Source organism: Staurois parvus, unplaced genomic scaffold (assembly GCF_062004578.1).
Source record: "Staurois parvus isolate SC_StPar_1 unplaced genomic scaffold, SC_StPar_1.0 ptg000714l, whole genome shotgun sequence".
Taxonomy (NCBI): Eukaryota; Metazoa; Chordata; class Amphibia; order Anura; family Ranidae; genus Staurois; species Staurois parvus.
In genome coordinates, this window is record NW_028318510.1 from 185,446 (window position 1) to 205,638 (window position 20,193).

Here is a 20,193-nt window from a genome sequence, read left to right on the forward strand (position 1 = left end):
TTTGCCAGTTTCCTTCAACTGTCCCAACTTTTTTCCTGATTTCTATAGATTTTAAAGGTAACAACTCAAAAGTTTGGATTTTCCATCACTTTCAATTCTGGTGACAATGGTAACCAGAACATTGATATTGAGAGAGCTTATCTCCCTTACAGGGACACAGACAATGATAAGAAAAAACCTTTGCATGTTCATTTGTGGCTCTTTGAACATCTTGGAGGGTACCTCCATGAATGCATACTATTTATGCTTATATTGATTTGTATTACATGCCGCTGATTCATCTTAATTGGGTCTGTTTTGTGAGATCTAAAAAAAACAATGTACAATCTAAAGGAACTCTTTAACTCTAAACTCCTAAATCGTGGTTGATTTGCTCCATACTGGGGGTCTAATTTTCCAACCCCTGGACTTCTGTACATCTGGTATCTAGTTTTACTACTGTTCTAACATTCAATAGGCCAATCTTTCCAATTGTTTGTGATCTTTTTTGGAAAGTATTTTAGTAGTGGTTTATTTTTGTTGTTTGTAATTTAAGATTTGTGTTCAACATATTTAATATTGAATGTTTCTATAGATTATAGTATTTAACTTACCTGTTGGATTTTCTGTTTATAGTTTTTTTGACTGTTGGGTTCATAATTCTACTCATCAGTTCCTTTTAGGGAATGTGAATATTTTAATCATTTTTATTTATGGGTAAAAATGCCTTTTAAAACTCTTTTTCATTCTTTAAAAACTGTAAAACTTGTTTTAATATGTATCTTTGTATAACCATAAAATACAGTCTTTGAACAGTATGACAACTTTATGAATCTTGTTTTTTTTAACTTTTCTGCAGCTCTTAGATTTCCTGGACCAGCATCCATTCTCTTTCATTCCGTTAATCCAGAAAGCATTGGAGTTTGCCGTTAGCTATGTCTTCACAGAGGCCGGAGATGGAGTTGTGTTTGAACGTTTCATAGTCCATTGCATGAGACTCATTAAGATGATTGTGAAAAACAATTCCTTTAAACCGTCAAAAAATTTTGAAGGTATTTTAATTTTTATTTAGAGGCATATACTGTATATAAAGCAGTGAATATGATATTCACCAAACAGTTGCTGCAGGTTAATCAGTCACTGTAATTTCAGGAACATGCACCAGGAAGCTGCACCTGCAATGAATGTCACATTCACTACTGCATAAATATGCCTCTTTGTCTTGTTTGTAATTATTTTAACCACTTCCCCGCCGCTCTATAGCAGAAGTACTGTTACAGGGTGGCAGGGCTGCGCAAAATAACGTATATACATGATTTTGCATTTCCGGGTTCAGGGTAGCCGCCTTTGCAGCTACAGATGTCGATTATCGGGTCCCGGTCGAAGATTTCCACCGGCAATCGCCGAGGAACAGTGACAGGGAGAGAACTGTGTGTAAACAACACAGGTCTCTCTCCTGCCAGAAGTAACATGCTGCTGTGTATTTCTCTGCACAGCATATCTCTCTAGTAAACACACACAGCACACAGTTAACCCTTTGATTGCCCTAGATGTTAACCCCTTCCTGCCCATTGTCATTAGTGCTGGGTCAGTGCTTTTTATTAGCACTGATCACTGTGTTAGTTTCATTGGGATGTCAGTGGCAGATAGTCAGTTCCCCCGCAGTGTCAGAATGCCTGCCCCAGTCCTGCTATAAGTCGCTGATCGCCGTCATTACTAGTAGAAAAAAAATAAACAAAAAATTCCGGTATACAGTATATACCACCATTTGTAGATGCTATAACTTTCATGTAAACCAATTAATTTACACGTATTGGCATTTTTGTTAGCAAAGATGTGTAGCAGAATACATTTTGGCCTAAATTTATGATGAAATTCAATTTTTTATATTTTTTTACTGGGTATGTTTTATAGCAAAAAGTAAAAAAATATTGGTTCTTTTTCAAAATTGTCAGTCTTTTTAAAAAAAAAAACACAGAGGCGATCAAATACCACCAAAAGAAAGCTCTATTTGTGGGGAAAAAAATACATATATATATAATAAATTTCATTTGGGTGCAGCATGTGCAATTGTCAGTTAAATTAACGCAGTGCTGTATCGCAAAAAAAGGCCTGGTCAGGAAGGGGGGTAAATCCACAGGAGGGTTGGTCCTTTTACACTTGTAAAATGTGTATTGTGGATAAACTTCTTTATTTAACAGTTGCCTAAATATATATGATGGATAGGCTTCTTGAAAACAATTGCCTGAAGTCATGTTGTAAATAGGTTATATGATTTAATAGTTGCTGGTTTTGTAACCTTAGACACAATTAAAAGAGTGTGTATTTTAAACGGGAAGGCTAGTGTTTCACACTAAAGCAATGGTTGCCAAGATAAAAAGTGTCAAAAAACAGAACTGCAAAAGGAGAGACTTTTTTACTCACTGCACACTTCCAGGTGTTTTGGATACCTAATCCTCAACTATGCCCTGTTATTCCTTCTGCCTGCTCTTAAGTCACTATAGCAAGCAGTACTAACCTGGGGTCAAAGAAGGGAACAACAGTGGGCAACAAGGAGCACAGGCATCCTATACTCACATAGGTGTCAGGTGTGAAGATTCTTCAGGCAGCTCTCGAAGAGATTAAAGAGTGAAGGAACAAGTAACAAGTGAGCATAAACCCTTTTCTTTTGCAAGTCTGGCTTTTTCACTTTTTTTTTTAGCTTTAAGTGTTACTAAACCCAGGACCCTGCATTCGCTATATCTGGTCTTCCACAGTACACAGAACATGGAAGTGCAATTATTTTAGTAAATATAAACTACTAAATACTTTTTTCTCATCATTAGTTAGAGTAGTCTTCTGACTTCTATCAGTGTTCAGCAGAGCACATTGAAGCTTTTAGGAGGAATTTTCATTTTGCTCTAAGAAAATGCAGAACCCCTGCCCTCTGTCTGGACAGTGCTGATTGGCCCTCTGCTGATGACATGCACTCTCCCAAGAAAGAAAAAACAACCTCTCTAGCAATACACACCAAACTGAACATGTGCAGAGTAGCTCCACATGACCTAAGAGGGTGACACAGGAAGAAGGGGAGGATCAGAGAATTCAGGATCAAACCACCTTTGTATACAATGCAGAGGATTAACCCCTTAGATTCCACAGTGAGTATAACAAGCATGCTTTACTGCCTATACAGACTGATTTTACTGTTTTAGTTTTTTTAAATTGACCCAAGGAAGTGTTTGGAATGAATATTTTATTTAGCCTCCAACATGACTTCCATTACCTGTTTCTCTAAGGGGTGACAGAGGGGATTTATCACAAGTTCATCTGCAAATGTGAAGGCTTGTTTGCACTGGATCCGTTTTCATTCATATTGCTGCATGTTCTAGCACTGGCAAAGAGCATGAACAAGAGAAAGTAATTTGGTTTCAGTATAGCCTGTTCACAGCAATATTTTGCATCAAGTGTTTTAAATAAATAAATTCAGCAAAAATGCACCAGTCAACAATGCAACACAAAAGAGCCATGTGTTCTGGTGTGCATTGTATATATATGAAATAACATTTAATGGATTGTTTAAGCAAGCCATCATAATTGTTGATAAATTAAAAAAGAATGTACAGAGATTGAACAATACGTTTGTAGTGTGTGGGCAACTTAGGAGTTAGGGTGGTCATCATCAAACGCACATAAAAACATATTGAGTGTTGATGGCAGAAAATGATTGGGTGGCTTTTTATTAACCTTTTTGTCTGAGTATAGATCTGTGTTTGCCCCAAGTATGTTAAAATTTACTTACTGTTTACTGCCCCTTTGCATCTGTTGGGAGTCTGTTCCAAGCATTGCCCCTGCTTTCATTAAAATAGTTTCTAAGATAAAATTTGAACTTTTCCCATGCTAGTTTGGTGTGTTCTTGTTCTTGTGTTCATATTGAAAACACTTCCCTCCTGAACTCTATTCACACCTTTAATGTGTTTAAAGAATAAGCTCACCTTTTCAAAAAAAATAATAAATGCACATCATTGAATGAGTGATGGAACCCCACATGGCCTTCTCTTTTTTGAATTGTAGCAGAGATGGGGAGAAGATCCCCTGTCTGCTGGGGGATCCCCTGTCACATCAGGGATTGGGGGGGGCCAGCTGCAGCAGTATCGGTGTAAAATGTTAGAAATGGTGAACTTATCCTTTAAAGTTTTCAAAGATGTCTGCTTTTCCCCAAGGCTGGACATATTAAGTTCCTACAGTCTCTTTTGATATGTATCACCCTGTTCTATGGTCAGGAGAGACAGCCTTTTGCCTCCAAGACGCTTTGCAAAAGGTTCCAAATCCATTGGAAACAATAAACAATGAGCTCTCGGTAACTATAATGACTATTATAGGCACAGTGAATGTGGTAGGGTGAAGTAGTTCTACTGGGGAAAAAAAAAATAAGGTGTACTAGCAGTGACCTAATCCAAACCTTTGGTCTGGTCTGTTCTTGGTTCTTCCAACTCATTGTTCTGGCTGGTTTCTGATGCAGATGCTGTATGCACAGTGGCTAAGTGGTTAGGATTTTTTCCCAGCAGCACTAGGGTCAACAGTTCAAATCCCAACTGTGACACCACCTGTGTGGAGTTTGCATGTTCTCCTTGTGCCTGCTTAGGTTTCCTCCGGGTACTCCAGTTTCCTCCCACACTCCAAAGATGTGCTGATAGGTTAAATGACCCCAGTCTAAATTGGCCGTAGTATGTATGAATGTGAGTTAAGGATCTTAAGTTGTAAGATCCTTCAGGACAGGAACAAATGTGAATGTCCAATATACTGTATATGTATATTGTTGTGTAAATTGTCGGCGCTTTATACTGTATATACCTGTAATATAGTATTGTTGCAATGTTATACAGTGTGCAACTGCCAGCAGTAGTTTTATAACATTTTTGTATTGTTTTATGGCTTCTCTTCTGAAATGTTTTCCAGACAGCAAGCCAGAAACAATCAATGCTCACCAAATAAAGATGTCATTCTTCACTTACCCCACCCTAATGGAGATTTGCCGCAGACTTGTCACCCATTATTTTGTCCTCAGTGAGGAAGAGCGAGCAATGTGGGAGGAGGACCCGGAGGGTTTTGGTAAGTATATACTATCTCTAGCATTTTGCTATGTTAACTGTATCTATGCTATGTTATCTCTACCTTCACAGCCTTTTAGAGAAGTGCAAATGCATATACCAATTTAGAGGTACACTGCTCCTCCTATGTAAGGGGTGCTGTTGTGTTTTAATGATGACTACCTTTTCATATATGAGATGTCCTCATGGGAGCTGTGGCCTATGCTTATATGATCACCATGGAAGTTTTGTCCATGTGTTCCACTGTTCACAGTACAGTGAATAGAGGTAAAGTCAGCTTTGTGAGCCTCTACTTCATTAATCACATGTGCCACCTATTTACACAGTATGATTGCTGAGCATGCACAAGCTGCACACCACAGAGAACATCATATTGGGTATATCTGCATTCCACGCCGGTCTCCAGACAAATGAGCTCCAACATTTCACTATCATGTTTCCTGACCAAGAGTTAATTGCTTTCAGTGCGTGATAAATTGTGTACGACTGTTTCTCTGGGGCCTGTCTTTTTGTGTGCTGATTCTTGGTGATCGAAGCTACTTCAATGTGTGTACGTAGGCAATGCTCTGCTATGTTTCATTTCCTGTGTCTTTTTTTTCTTTTAATGTTTAACCCTTTCTTTGGTCTTTATTTGTGGTTTGTGTTTGGGGTTCTCAGTTTTTTCATATTCTGAAAAAAAATAAACAAGCTCATTTAGTTCAGTTTGTACTACGTTTTGATACAATTAATGAAACTAATTGACATGGGGTTTCCTTCACCTACATACAAGCAACACACTAAAAAATGAAAGTAGAACAATTGTGGGGCTTCTGTTGGGCAGGGAGCAGGTGGATATATATATATATATATATATATTTACATACACACATACACACTGATCAGCCATAACATGATCACCACTGACAGGTAAAGTGAATAATGTTGATTATCTCATACCAATGGCATCTGATAGTTGTTGGGATGTATTAATATGTTATGCAGCAAGTGAACATGTCGCCCCTTGATGTGTTCAGATCAGAAAAAAAAATGGGCAAGCATGAAGATTTGAGCGACTTTGACAAGAGCCACATTTTAATGGCTAGCCGCTAGGGTTAGAGCAACTCCAAAACTGCAGCTGTTGTGGGATGTTCCTAGTCTGCAGTGGTCAGGACCTACCAGAAGTGGTCCAAGTGGGATGCTTGTCTAATGGAGTCCATGCCTGAATGGGTCAGGTCTGTTTTGACATCATAAGGGGGACCTACTCAGTATTAGGTTGGTAATCATAATGTTATGGCTGATTGCTGTATATAGACTGTGTATACAGTGAAGGAAATAAGTATTTGATCCCCTGCTGATTGTGAATGTTTTCACACTCGCAAAGAAATGATCAGTCTAAAAATTGAGTGGTAGGTGTATTGTAACACTGAGAGACAGGATAGCAACAAAAAATTCAAAAGAAATGCATGTCTATCAAATTATGTTATGTATGTACGTGTGTGTGTGTATATATATATATATATATATATATATATATATATATATATATATATATATATACAGTGGGGATCGAACGTTTGGGCACCCCAGCTAAAAATTTGTATTAATGTGCATAAAGAAGCCAAGGAAAGATGGAAAAATCTCCAAAAGGCATCAATTTACAGATTAGACATTCTTATAATATGTCAACAAAAGTTAGATTTTATTTCCATCATTTACACTTTCAAAATAACAGAAAACAAAAAAATGGTGTCTGCAAAAGTTTGGGCACCCTGCAGAATTTATAGCATGCACTGCCCCCTTTGCAAAGCTGAGACCTGCCAGTGTCATGGATTATTCTCAATCATCGTCTGGGAAGACCAGGTTATGTCAATCTCAAAGGTTTTAAATGCCCAGACTCATCTGACCTTGCCCCAACAATCAGCACCATGGGTTCTTCTAAGCAGTTTTCTAGAAAACTGAAACTGAAAATAGTTGACGCTCTCAAAGCTGGAGAAGGCTATAAGAAGATAGCAAAGCGTTTTCAGATGTCAATATCCTCTGTTCGGAATGTAATTAAGAAATGGCAGTCATCAGGAACAGTGGAAGTTAAAGCAAGATCTGGAAGACCAAGAAAAATATCAGACAGAACAGCTCGCAGGATTGTGAGAAAAACAATTCAAAACCCACGTTTGACTGCACGATCCCTCCAGAAAGATCTGGCAGACACTGGAGTTGTGGTACACTATTCCACTATAAAGAGATACTTGTACAAATATGGTCTTCATGGAAGAGTCATCAGAAGAAAACCTCTTCTACGTCCTCACCACAAAAATCATCGTTTGAACTTTGCAAATGAACATATAGACAAGCCTGATGCATTTTGGAAACAAGTTCTGTGGACCGATGAAGTTAAAATTGAACTTTTTGGCCGGAATGAGCAAAGGTACGTTTGGAGAAGAAGGGGCACAGAATTTAATGAAAAGAACCTCTGTCCAACTGTTAAGCATGGGGTTGGATCAATCATGCTTTGGGGTTGTGTTGCTGCCAGTGGCACAGGGAACATCTCACGAGTAGAAGGAAATATGGATTCAATAAAATTTCAGCAAATTTTGGATGGTAACTTGATGCCATCTGTGAAAAAGCTGAAGTTAAAGAGAGGATGGCTTCTACAAATGGATAATGATCCTAAACACACCTCGAAATCCACGGGGGATTACATCAAGAGGCGTAAACTGAAGGTTTTGCCATGGCCTTCACAATCTCCTGACCTCAACATAATTGAAAATCTATGGATAGACCTTAAAAGAGCAGTGCGTGACAGACAGCCCAGAAATCTCAAAGAACTGGAAGACTTTTGTAAGGAAGAATGGGCAAAGATACCTCAAACAAGAATTGAAAGACTCTTGGCTGGCTACAAAAAGCGTTTACAAGCTGTGATACTTGCCAAAGAGGGCAGTACAAGATATTAACTCTGCAGGGTGCCCAAACTTTTGCAGACGCCATTTTTTTGTTTTCTGTTATTTTGAAAGTGTAAATGATGGAAATAAAATCTAACTTTTGTTGACATATTATAAGAATGTCTAATCTGTAATTTGATGCCTTTTGGAGATTTTTCCATCTTTCCTTGGCTTCTTTATGCACATTAATACAAATTTTTAGCTGAGGTGCCCAAACGTTCGATCCCCACTGTATATATATATGAATAACGTTGATTATCTCATGACAATGGCATCTGATAGTTCCTGTTTTTTTATATGCTGCAAGTGAACATGTCGCTCCTTGATGTGTTCAAAGCAAAAAAAAAATGGGCAAGCGTAAAGATTTGAGTGACTTTGACAAGAGCCAAATTTTAATGGCTAGCTGCTAAGGTTAGAGCAACTCCAAAACTGCAGCTGTTGTGGGATGTTCCTGGTCTGCAGTGGTCAGGGCCTACCAGAAGTGGTCCAAGTGGGATGTTTGTCTAGTGGAGTCCATGCGTGATTGGGTCAGGTCTGTTTTGGCATCATAAGGGGGACCTGCGCAGTATTAGGTTGGTGATCATAATGTTATGGCCGATCGCTGTATATAGACTGTGTATATGTGTCAACTAGATGACGGGCAGCAGGGATTGATGGCTTTGTTGAACTTTGGGTGGGACAAAGCTTTCATTTCTAGATCTACAGCTTCCCTGGTAGCCAGACCTTATTATTAGTCTCAGCTGGTCACAGGCATTTATAAATGTGAGCTGATTGATGTTCTCTCTATTGCTTTTTCTGCTATGAGAGCCTGCTGCTAGGTGAAAAGGCTGGAGAGTAACAGAACACTAAAAAAATACAAATGCTCCCTGTTTATGTTGGCAAACCCATTAGGGGTCACCCTGTTATACAGGAACTGACCTGGATTAGTGGCTCAGAGGAGCAGATGCTTTGATTTTTTATGCTATTTATTTGCTGTACAAAGCTGCCTACATTGAATCCATGTTTGTTTGTTTGTTGCCTTGCTGCACAAAAGTGCAGGTCAAACCTGCTTGGAGTGTTCCTGGGTGTCCCTATCTTGAGCTTGCTTTTCAGCTGCCAGTACCAGTTGAACCTGTTCTCCTACACAAAATATATATACATATTTTTTCAGTGTCCTATATGCATTAAGGTCTGTATATGTTGAAGAATTAAAAAAAAAAAGACATGTTTTTGCCATCTGTGTCCCATTGGGGAAATTTCCCTTTGCTTCCTCTCCAATAACCAAAACAGAAAGTGAGAGGAAATCTCTTCAAAGTGAGGGAATCCCTGGTTGTCCCCAGGGTCACCAGTACTAGTGTCCACATTTGAAGATTTCACTTCTATTCCTGTTCTGGGGACAAACCAAAATTTAAGATTTTCTTTTTCTTTTTTTTTTTACTTGTTTTCACTTTCATTGATAAGGGTAAACCTGCACATGACAAAAGTCAGTAATAAGAATCTCTGTCTTTTCAATACAGGCTGTTCACATCTCTACATTCAGTCTTTCGAAGCTTGAAAAAGTACGTTAGCTTTTTTTTGGAGCTGTGTCGTGTGTTTTTGGCCGCATAGACCTTTTATGGAAAGCGCCTGTAAACACACTATATCTAAAGCAGTATTAAATTCAAAAGCAAACATTTACTATATTGTAGCTTACCAATTCTTACATGCATTTGTTTCTTTTTTTTTGTCTCTTTATTCTCTCTTCATCTGGTGATTCAGCCTGCAACTCTGCTATTTTTTCAGAAGTTCAAACTCTTCAGCAGTATGTAGCTTACATGGAACAGACAGACCATTTACCACTGGCAGGGGTGTTGACAATGATCAGCTTTTATTTATTACTATAATACTTTTATACCAAGGGGGGAAAAAAGCTGTTTACAAAGTGTGAGCTTTTGTCCCACTTCAATTTGTTGTTTGTATCCAAATCTGCCAATACATTTAACACTCCCATCCCCCCCAAGTTGACTGCTGCTCTGCGCTGTGTCCTGTACTCATTCCTCCGGAGTTGTGTCTCACTGATACAGGAGGTGTGTTACTGACCAGATCCTCAGGTGAAAAATGAGGATTGATTGGTAAGCTGCAATATAATTCACAATTGGTTTTGGGTTTATTACTGCTTTAGAAATGTGTAAAATGGATCGTAATGTGTGTGGTGTCCTTTAGGTGCACCAATTTTGGTTTAACCAGGGCCTCAAAATTCAATGTTATCGTAAAGGATAAGTTCACCTTTAGTAACTTGTTACGTGTTACACCCATATTCAGGGTGTAACATGTTACAACCTGACCGGCCCCCCTGTCCCTGCTCCGCACTTTGACAGCTAGTGCAGAATCTTCTCCCCCTGCCCCAGGTGTCAAATTTAAGAAAAACAAAGCATTCTGTGGATGAGAGACTACAAGTCCTGGCAGCCTTAACTGCTTTCAGTTTGTAGTCCTCAATAAACTACCATGGCACTGTGGAGCGTCGTGGTAGTTTATTGATTTTTCCTGTCAGCGTGTCTACTTGCTCGCATATCCCGTACGAGCAAGCAGATATTCTGACAGATCTGCAGGAGACCTTCATGGCACCAGCGATCTGCTGATCGCTGGCGCAATGCTTTACAGGTTCCTGCAGACAAAAATAATAAATGCACATTTTTTTTACCTGCAAAATAAGTGTATTTATTATTTTTTACTAAAAGGCAAACTTATCCTTTACGCCTGCCAGGATATACCTATAGCAGGAATACCCTTTTTGGGTGGACTGACTGTTTAACATTTTGGGTGATCGCCCCTTTAACATGCTGCATGAGTTCTTAAACAAAAAGACACTTTTACAGCGAATATGATTAATGGTGTGTGGTTTTTGTTTTGTAGCAGTGGAGGAGAGCGGCGGAGACTCGTGGAAATACAGTCTGAGGGTATGTTTTCTAAATTATTCAGCCTTGGCCTTTCTTTGAATTCTCAAAATAGGTATCATTGTCACTCATGCGTTTAAACAGGAAAATGTTACAGAGTTACATGGTTTAGGTCCTTAGGGTCTTTCCTTTAGAATGTCATCTCTCTTAATTCTCATCTGTTCTCCAATAAAGTGACCTTTTCGCAATACTTTCTTTAATTTTTTACATGGATTTTTCATCTTAGTTTTGTATATATATATATATATATATATATATATATATATATATATAATTTCTGTACGTTTTTCTTTCTCTCTCTCTCAAGGCTGACTAACATACAAACCTAACTGCAGTTGCTGTTTTATGCGGCTCAGTCATTATCATGTTTCATAGAATTCTGAAAGTAAATGGAGGGTTATTTAATCTGCAGATAGAATCAGTTATTTATCAGGTGGAAGGATTTAAACTCCATAAAGAACCTGTTCAGGCTCTAATGTGGTTACACATAGCTTGGCTATTGCTAAGAAGACCGAGCTTAGTTTAAAAGAATACATACCTACGCTATTATAGGAACTAGCAATATAAGTTGTTACTAAAGTTGCTATTTCATTTGATAGTGATGCAAATTAGGCTGCTTAGCCTGGCTAAATGTATTTTTTTCAAGACAAAACTTACCAGTAAGCTTTCACAGTATTATTTAATGTTCATTTTGGTGTGTCCTTGCTTTAAATTTGTATGTTTTACCTGGCAAAGGAATTGGGATATTTTATCCCATCCCAGACAGCATAGCCATGTCCTTGGCCTCCAGTGCAGTTAAGCTTGGTCATACTCCTTTTCTGTTACAACAAAAAAATTACCAAAACCTGTGTAGTACTAAGGTCTACCTATGTAGATATCATTTAAACAGATCGTTAGAGAGATCCTAATGTTAGTTAAACCAAAAACAACAGGAAAAGGGATTTTTCAATAGATAACCCAGAAAAGTATTAATATAAGACTCTTCATGCATATATACAGTTGTGTCCAAAATTATTCAACCCCCACTGAAATTGAGTGTTTTGGCCAGTTTGACATTGCTTTTGATCATTCAGTCATCTTGCTTACATTTACATTAAAGAGGCACTTGTAGGTCAGACAAATATAACATAACAGTTATAATGAAATAACCACAAATGTCTTTTCTGTGCTCACAGCATTATCAGTTTTATTCAACCCCCAAGTGACATTCAATCTTAGTACTTAGTACAGCATCCTTTTACAGTTATAACAGCTTTTAAACGTGAAGCATAGCTTGACACAAGTGTCTTGCAGCGATCTACGGGTATCTTCGCCCATTCTTCATGGGCAAAGGCCTCCAGTTCAGTCACATTCTTAGGCTTGCGCACTGCAACTGCTTTCTTTAAGTCCCACCAGAGGTTCTCAATCGGATTTAAGTCTGGTGACTGCGATGGCCACTCCAAAATGTTCCAGCCTTTCCTCTGCAACCATGCTCTAGTGGACTTGGAGGTATGCTTGGGATCATTGTCCTGTTGAAAGGTCCAACGTCTCCCAAGCCTCAGGTGTGTGACGGACTGCATCACGTTTCCATCCAATATCTCCTGGTACTGAAGAGAATTCATGGTACCTTGCACACGCTGAAGCTTCCCTGTACCTGCAGAAGCAAAACAGCCCCAAAGCATGATTGACCCTCCACCATGCTTCACAGTAGGCAAGGTGTTCTTTTCATCATAGGCCTTGTTCTTCCTCCTCCAAACATAGCGTTGATCCATGGGCCCAAACAGTTCTAATTTTGTTTCATCAGTCCACAGAACACTATCCCACAACTTTTGTGGTTTGTCCACATGGCTTTTGGCATACTGCAGTCGACTCTTCTTATTCTTTGGAGACAGCAAGGGGGTACGCCTGGGAGTTCTGGCACGGAGGCCTTCATTACGCAGTGTGCGTCTTATTGTCTGGGCTGAAACTTCTGTACCCACATCTGACAAATCTTTTCTCAGTTCCTCAGCAGTCACACGGGGACTTCTCTCCACTCTACGCTTCAGGTAGCGCACAGCAGTCGAAGTCAGCATCTTCTTTCTGCCACGACCAGGTAGCGTTTCAACAGTGCCCTTTGCCTTGAATTTGCGAATGATGCTTCCTAAGGTGTCTCTTGGTATGTTTAACATCTTTGCAATCTTCTTATAGCCATTGCCCTTCCTGTGAAGAGAAATCACCTCTTCTCTTGTCTTCCTGGACCATTCTCTTGCCTTCACCATGTTTGTAACCACACCAGTAAATGTCTAGAAGGAGCTGAGTATCACAGTCATTTTAAAGCTGCCTAATTGGTGCTTATTATGCTTGATTGCTGCTCGGTGACATCCACAGGTGTTTTCAATACCTGATGGAAAGCACCTGTATGAACCTCTGTTCTTCAGAGTGGTAGTCTTTAAGGGGTTGAATAATTGTGGCAATGAAGAAACCACATAAGAACCATTTACTACTGTATTACATAAACAATTGATGTCATTTTAGTTGCATTTGGGTAGTTACAACGTCCTTGTAGGATTTGATTCTGAATACAATTCCAAATGTACACTATAGTCCCTAAACCCCTTTACAGCATTGGGGGTTGAATAATTTTGGACACAACTGTATATGAAATGATAAACAGATCTTTATTACAAACATTAGAAAATTCAGTTGCTGTACAATAAAACCATTTAAGATGCCTATTGTGTCCTAACATAAGCACTAGTCTACGCATGTCACAGACATTCCACTTCTTTAGCACCGCTAGTATGTTAGGATGTGGTTTGAGAAAGAGAGAAAATAAAAAATCTGTGAGAAAAGCAAAAGTACAAGCCACATCCTAACATACTAGTGGTCCTGAAAAAGTGGAATGTTTACAAAACAACCTATTCAGTTTAAAATAGAAATGAAAGCCAAAATTTTTGTATAGATATAAAATAACATTATAAATACCCTTTTCCCTTTTTTTTTTTTTTATTTAAATGATCACATACCCTTTGTTCTCAGCTACATAAGAGCTAGGGGAGGCGAAACAGCAGAACACTGAACTTCCCAGTGAAAGGCTATGCGGGGCGTGATGTAGGTGTTAGGACAAGTCTGACACCAGAGAATAAACTTCCAGCCCCTTGTGTAAAAGTTACTATATATACAGTTAGCGAACTGTCGCTGCATTAGCAACATGTGCACAAAAGGTTGGAAGCACTGTGTCTTTGGTGCAGAGACATGGGTGAGCTGTGTCCTTAGCATGCATGCACTTCTAGCCTTTGTGTAAAAGATACTATAGTAACAGCAGTAAACTGCCACTGCTAGAGCAACATGTATACAAAGGGCTGAAAAACGTTGCTCTTAGTCCGCAACCTGTCTTTAACATGCATTCACAAGATTTAACATTGAATGCAGAGTGGAGAAACATAATACCTGGAATAGAGCAGTACTGGCTTCACTTGCCCAATGTTAAAATGGCCACATGCAGAAAAAGGTGCTAGAACAGCCTAATTTTTACATGAACATTCTTGGCTATGAAGTTGCTTAATAGGATAACCACCATTTTGACATGCTGAAGGTATATTTTCAGAATGTATATTCTCTGCCTGAAGCTCCTCTTAAAGTTCAAACATAAGTTCCTAATTTCCCAGCTACTTTGTTGGTCACTATCATTATATTTGGATGGGCCCATGCTTTGAACCAGATTCTCATATCTGCTTGGAGCTATAGTGGTGGCTGTCCTTGGTCCTGAACACAGAGACTGTCACAAGCAGGTATTCAAAGTTTTAATAAGCTGAAAGCTGCTATGGATTGCTGTGTTTTTTTTTCCTTCTTTTAAAAAATTAATGTAATGAGTCAAATAAACAGAGCTAACTACTTAGCAACAGACAGCCTTATCAATTTTATAGAGTGACCCCTTTTTCTCCATACTGGTGAGAAAAACTGTAAAATAGGCATCACAGTGGCTAAGTGATTAGCATTTCCACCTGGCAGCACTAGGGTCGTCGGTTCGAATCCCAACTACAGCTCTACCTGCACGAAAATTGCACATTCTCCCTGTGCCTGCGTTGGTTTCCTCCATCGTTATACATACATAGTTAGTCTGGCTGAAAAAAGACAAAAGTCCATCCAGTTCAACCATTAAATAAAAAAAATTATAATCCTACACTCACAGTTGATCCAGAGGAAGGCAAAAACAAAACAGCAAAGCATGATATAATTTGCTCCTGCAGGGAAAAAAATTCCTTGGCGATCCACCGAGAGGCAATCAGATATTCCCTGGATCAACTTTATCCATAAATGTTTGTATCCAGTTATATTCTGTTTATCTAAGAAAGAATCCAGGCCTTTTTTAAAGCAATCCACTGAGCTGGCCAGAACCAACTCTTTAGGGAGTCTATTCCTTTCCGTGTTTGGAGATTAAATTTCTTTTCCTCCAGACGTAAAGAGTGCCCCCTTGTCCTCTGTGATGACCTCAGGGTGAATAGCTCTACACCGAGTTCACTATATGAACCACTGATGTATTTATACATGTTGATCATATCCCCCCTTAATCTCCTCTTCTCAAGACAGAATAAATTCAGTTCCTCTAATCTTTCCTTTTAGCTGAGCTCCTCCGTGCCTCGTATCAGTCTAACCACCTCCCGCCCGCCATATAGTAATATGACGGGTGCAAGGTGGTTCTCTCGTTCTGGGAGGACGTCATATGACGTCCTCCCATTCTCACTGCACATGCGCGGCTCAGGGAGCGTGCAGCGCAGCGATCGGCGGTGCGCTGTGTCCCTCGGACACAGCGGATCACCCATCACGGAAAGAGCTGAAGATGTCGGCTCGGTCATGTGATCAGCTGTGTCCAATCACAGCTGATCACTTGTAAACAGGGAAATGACGGTTATTGGCATTTCTCTCCTCTCGAGCTTTCACTCTGACAGCTCGAAAGGAGAGGAGAGCCGGTAATCGGCTTTCCGTGGAGGGGACATGTACACTGATCATCAGGGCACTGATGATCAGTGTGCCCTGATGATCAGTGTAGCCCTAGTAGTGCCACCTGTCAGTGTCCATCAGTGCCTTATGTCAGTGCTCATCAGTGCCTCGTGCCAGTGCCACATCAGTGCCACATATCCGTGCCTACCAGTGCACATCAATGCCACATATCAGTGCCCATCTGAGCTGCCTTTCAGTGTCATCCATCAGTGCCAGTCAGTGCCACCTATCAGTGCTACCAATCAGTGCCACCTATCAGTGCGCATCCGTGCTGCCTAATAGTGCCAGTCAGTGCCACCTAACAGTGCCAGTCAACGCCGTCTATCAGTGCTGCCTATCAGTGCCATATATCAGTGCTGCCTTTCAGTGCCCATCAGTGATGCCTGTCAATGCCCATCAGTGCCATCTATCAGTGTCCATCAGTGCAGCCCATCAGTGCAGCCTTATTATCGCACATCAGTGAAGGAGAAAAATCACTTATTTACAAAATTTTATAACAAAAACTAAGAAAAAAAATTTTTTTTTTCAAAATTTTCAGTGGTTTTTGGTTTAAGAAAAAATAAAAAACCCAGAGGTGAAAAAATACCACCAAAATAAAGCTCTGTCTGTTACAAAAAAATGATAAAAATGTTATATGGGTACAGTGTTGTTTGACTGCGCAATTGTCATTCAAAGTGCGACAGCGCTGAAAGCTGGAAATTGGCCTGGGCAGGAAGGGGGTATAAGTGCCCTGTAGGCTAGCAGTTAATTGCCCTTCTCTGTACTTTCTCCAGTTCCTCAATGTTCCTTTTGTGAATTGGTGCCCAAAACTGAATTGAATATTCCAGATGAGGTCTTACTAATGATTTGTACAGGGGTAATATGATATCTCTCTCTCTGGAGTCTATACCTCTTTTAATACAAGAGAGGATTTTGCTCGCTTTAGAAGCTGCAGCTTAGCATTGAATGCCATTATTAAGCTTGTGATCTACAAGAACCCCCAGATCCTTCTCCACCATTGATTCCCCCAGTTGTACCCCCCCAGTATGTATGATGCATGCATATTCTTAGCCCCCCAAGTGCAGAACCTTACATTTATCAACAATGAACCTCATTTGCCACATAGTTGCCCAATTAAACAGTGCATTGAGGTCAGCTTGTAAATTGAAGACATCCTGTAAGAACGTTATTCCACTGCACAGCTTGGCGTCATCTGCAAAGACTGAAATTGGATTTTTAATCCCAGACCCTATATTGTTTATAACTATATTAAAAAGTAAGGGTCCCAACACTGAACCTTGGGGTACACCACTGATAACCCTAGACCATTCAGAGTATGAATCATTAACCACTACTCTTTGAATACGATCTTTTAGCCAGTTTTCTATCCATTTACATACAGATTTTTCCAAGCCCTTAGACTTTACCTTACACATTAGCCATGTGTGGGGAACTGTGTCAAACGTTTTTGCGAAATCCAAGTATACCAAATCCACCGCCACTCCTCTGTCCAAGGTTTTGCTCACCTCCTCATAAAAGAAAATTAGATTTGTTTGACACAAAATAATTAAAACAATAGTGCCGCGCTCCCATGTAAAATACCTTATATACCTTGTGATCATGTTTCCAAAATTATGAATTATATATATATCAAAAGTATAATATATAACACATATTACACGCTATATTAATCAAATAATTACTGTGCTGATTATCCCCTTTGAGATCTGAAATTAATATCAGTGAACCAAAATCAATATATAAATATACACAAGATCCTCTTCCAATTCAATTCCAAAAAGAAATTCCACTCCAAAATCCAAGTGCAGTGTGATCTTATTATGCGCTCACCTTATGTTTTGCCTAAGAATATAGGCAAAACTCGCTTTTTGTCCTCATAGGACTGATGAAACCATATTCCTCCTGTGTAAAATTTCTCCAAATAATTATATGAATAGTTGTAGTTAGGTATTATTCCACCTGGGGTCTCTCCAATCAATTGGTCTTCTGTGTAAAGGAATGGATGGAGGGATAGATATCTCCCTTTTCCCCTCCAGGGGTCTCCTTCCTCCTTTAGTAACCTTTCTCCAATGTGTCACAAATGGGTATCATAAGAGAAAAACAGAAACCATGGTGCCTTATTCTTTTTAAATTTGTAATTTATTACTGATCAATGTACCACTCACATTTATGCAATTTACAATGAGCTAAAATAGTGAGAGCATAGCCTGCTGTGTCTGCTATACTCGCCGTGCTTATCCGAGACAACGTCGTGACATCAGAGCCCCTCCCCTACGCAGTGCATCACCGGGTCATGTGACTTCATCAGGGATATATGATTGTATTGAGAAATGTTACACAGGAGGAATATGGTTTCATCAGTCCTACGATGACAAAAAGCGAATTTTGCCTATATTCTTAGGCAAAACATAAGGTGAGCGCATAATAAGATCACACTGCACTTGGATTTTGGAGTGGAATTTCTTTTTGGAATTGAATTGGAAGAGGATCTTGTGTATATTTATATATTGCCTTTGGTTCACTGATATTAATTTCATATCTCACGGGATAATCAGCACAGTAATTATTTGATTTATATAGCGTGTAACATGTGTTATATATTATACTTTTGATACATATATAATTCATAATTTTGGAAACATTGTCACAAGGTATATAAGGTATTTTACATGGGAGCGCGGCACTATTGTTTTAATTATTTTGAGTCACAAAACACTATTTAATGAGTTGGTGTGAGTGCAAGCGAACCTCATGTGTGTTTATTTATGTAATTAATTGATTATCACAGTCACCATTTACCATAGTAGCTCACAATTATATATATATTTTTTTCTGATTTGTTTGACAACTTCTGTCTTTCATGAATCCATGCTGTCTGTTGCTTAAAATATTTTTTTCCAGCAAGAACTCTATGTGTTCTTTTATTAAACTCTCCAGTATCTTCCCAACTATAGAAGTTAAACTAACAGGTCTATAATTACTTGGTAAAGATTTTGACCCCTTTTTAAATATTGGCACTACATTACGTCAATCCAGTGGTACTATGCCAGTCATTAAAGAGTCCCTAAAAATTTTAAACAATGGCATTGAAATGACAGAGCTCAATTCTTTAAGGACCCATGAGTGTATTCCATCCGGTCCAGATGCTTTATTCACCTTTATTCTGTCTAATTATTTTTGGATCATATAAATTGTGAGCCAATGTGGATCATCTGGAGCGGTGTCAATACCATATCCATTATGTACAAGAGCTCCCCCATGCTCCTTTGTATACACAGAGCTGAAAAGGTATTTAATAAATTTGCCTTCTCTTTGTCCCCAGTCACCCACTCTAGATTATTTTGTAAAGGGCCTACATGCTCGGGCCGAACCTTTTTACTATAAATCTATTTGTAGAATTTTTTGGGGTTTGTTCTGCTATTTTTTGCAATCTGTCGTTCGTTTTCAATTTTTTGCGGCCTTTATTTCCTTTTTGCATATTCTGTTATATTCTTTGTAATGTTTAAATGATGATAGTGTTCCTTAATTTGTATATTTAATAAAAGCTCTTTTCTTATTATCTATAGCTTTTTTAACTTTGGCCGTAAGCCACATAGGTTTAATTTTTAGCCTTTTAAACTTGTTGCCCATGGGAATATTTTTTGCAGTTTGTTCACATAGTCTTTTTGAAGAACTCCCATTTCTGTGTTGTGTTCATTGATGCCGATATTCCCTCCCAGTCTAAGTCTTGGAGAGCAGCTCTCCACCTTGGAAAATTACCTCTCTTAACATTGACCATTTTTATTCTTCCCATATCTGCTTGCTGTTTACAGCTAACAATAAATGAAATCATGTTATGGTCACTCCTACCCAGATGTTCTTTTATATGGACATTTGTATTAAGCTCTGCATAGTTTGAGATTACCAGGTCCAGCAGAGCAGCATTCCTAGTTGGGACCTCTATGAACTGTACCATAAAATTGTCCTGTAGCAGATTTAAAAATGTTTGTCCTTTAACTGTTCCTGCAGTACTATTACTCCAGTCAATTTCCGGGTAGTTAAAATCCCCCATTATTATCACTGTCCCAGCCCTTGCAGCCCTTTTGATCTGTGCAAGGAGCTGAGTCTCCACCTCCTCATTAACACTGGGAGGCCTATAACAAACTCCAATGATTTCCTTTGTAGTAAGCACCCCCATGTGCAGTTCCACCCATAATACTTCAGCCTCATCACACTCTCTATCAACTAGGTCCTCTTTCACATTCGGTCTGTGATCACTTCTCACATAGAGACAGACACCACCACCTTTCCTATTTACCCTGTCTCTCCGAAAGAGAACATAGCCATGAATATTAATGG

General features: G+C 39.1%; 1 protein-coding gene across 1 annotated transcript in view; it reads left to right on the forward strand.

Annotated features, from left to right (window-relative positions):
• IPO11 (importin 11) overlaps positions 1 to 20,193 on the forward strand; it is a 661,807-nt gene that overhangs the window by 184,875 nt on the left and 456,739 nt on the right. Inside the window, exons 10-12 of the mRNA XM_089653447.1 lie at positions 839 to 1,031; positions 4,918 to 5,070; positions 10,856 to 10,899. Coding sequence (XP_089509573.1) covers positions 839 to 1,031; positions 4,918 to 5,070; positions 10,856 to 10,899 — 390 coding nt within the window. The remainder of the gene's footprint in view (positions 1 to 838; positions 1,032 to 4,917; positions 5,071 to 10,855; positions 10,900 to 20,193) is intronic.